At 60.1% G+C, this 834-nt stretch overlaps 1 protein-coding gene across 1 annotated transcript in view; it reads right to left on the bottom strand.

The window, feature by feature from the left end:
* The window catches only part of SUCLA2 (succinate-CoA ligase ADP-forming beta subunit), a 26,534-nt gene extending 26,363 nt beyond the window's left edge, over nt 1-171 (bottom strand). Inside the window, exon 1 of the mRNA XM_026845137.1 lies at nt 17-171. Coding sequence (XP_026700938.1) covers nt 17-103 — 87 coding nt within the window. The 5' untranslated portion in view covers nt 104-171. The remainder of the gene's footprint in view (nt 1-16) is intronic.
* Nucleotides 172-834: the final 663 nt, after the last annotated feature.

Genomic DNA, 834 nt, shown 5'->3' with positions numbered 1-834 from the left:
CCCGAGCGGCCGCTACCTTCGCCGTGGCGGTGCCCAGCGCGGCGCGGAGGCCGCTGCCCCTCAGCCCGGCCGACGCCCGGCTGCAGATCATGGAGGCCGCCATGGCCGAGCCCCTTCGCCCTCAGGTGCCCCTCCCAGCGCGCATGCGCCACCACCAAGGCGGGGCGGAGGGGCAGAGGGAGCGGGGGGCAGGAAGCGCTGGCGCCACTCCCTCCCGCGATGACAGCCCCCCGCGGCGCAGGGACGGGCGACTCTATGGTCTCCCAGGGCCCCGCCCATGCCCGAGTCGGCCGTGCTGCCCCCTGCCGGGGAGGACTGAGGGGGGCGGGCAGCCAGCCGCCTTCCCAGCCTCTCGTTTTCCAGCGGTTTTGTTTTTAAAAAAGGTTATTTTCCAACAGGGATCCTAAAAAGGGCTGTAATCCACCCAAACCGTTCCACCCACGCCGGCCACGGCTGGCACCGTGTGTGTCAGAGAGGAGGAGGGCCCCAACACCCTTCTGCCATTCCTGCCCTGGTTCTGCTTCAGAATGGAAAATTTGTCAACATTTTTACTCCAAGGAATTTTTTTTTTCATATTTCAGGGTGTCTTCATGCAACAACTCAAACACATCCATTATTGAACTGAACTTGAAGACCCAATATTTCTGGGTACTTGCTTTGCAGCCCATCTTCACTCCCCCTGTAGCAGGCCTCTCCGCCCATGACAAAAACCGTTTCTGCCTCGCGCAGCTCAAAGCTGCATTTCTGCCTTTCCAACTTAGTATGTGTACATTTACCATGGTGGCCTTGAGTCACATCACTAGCAAATCTAAGTGGGGGACGGGCATCTCTACA

Source organism: Athene cunicularia (assembly GCF_003259725.1).
Source record: "Athene cunicularia isolate RWA chromosome 1 unlocalized genomic scaffold, athCun1 chr1_part1, whole genome shotgun sequence".
NCBI lineage: Eukaryota > Metazoa > Chordata > Aves > Strigiformes > Strigidae > Athene > Athene cunicularia.
This window is presented reverse-complemented; position numbering and strand designations above follow the sequence as displayed.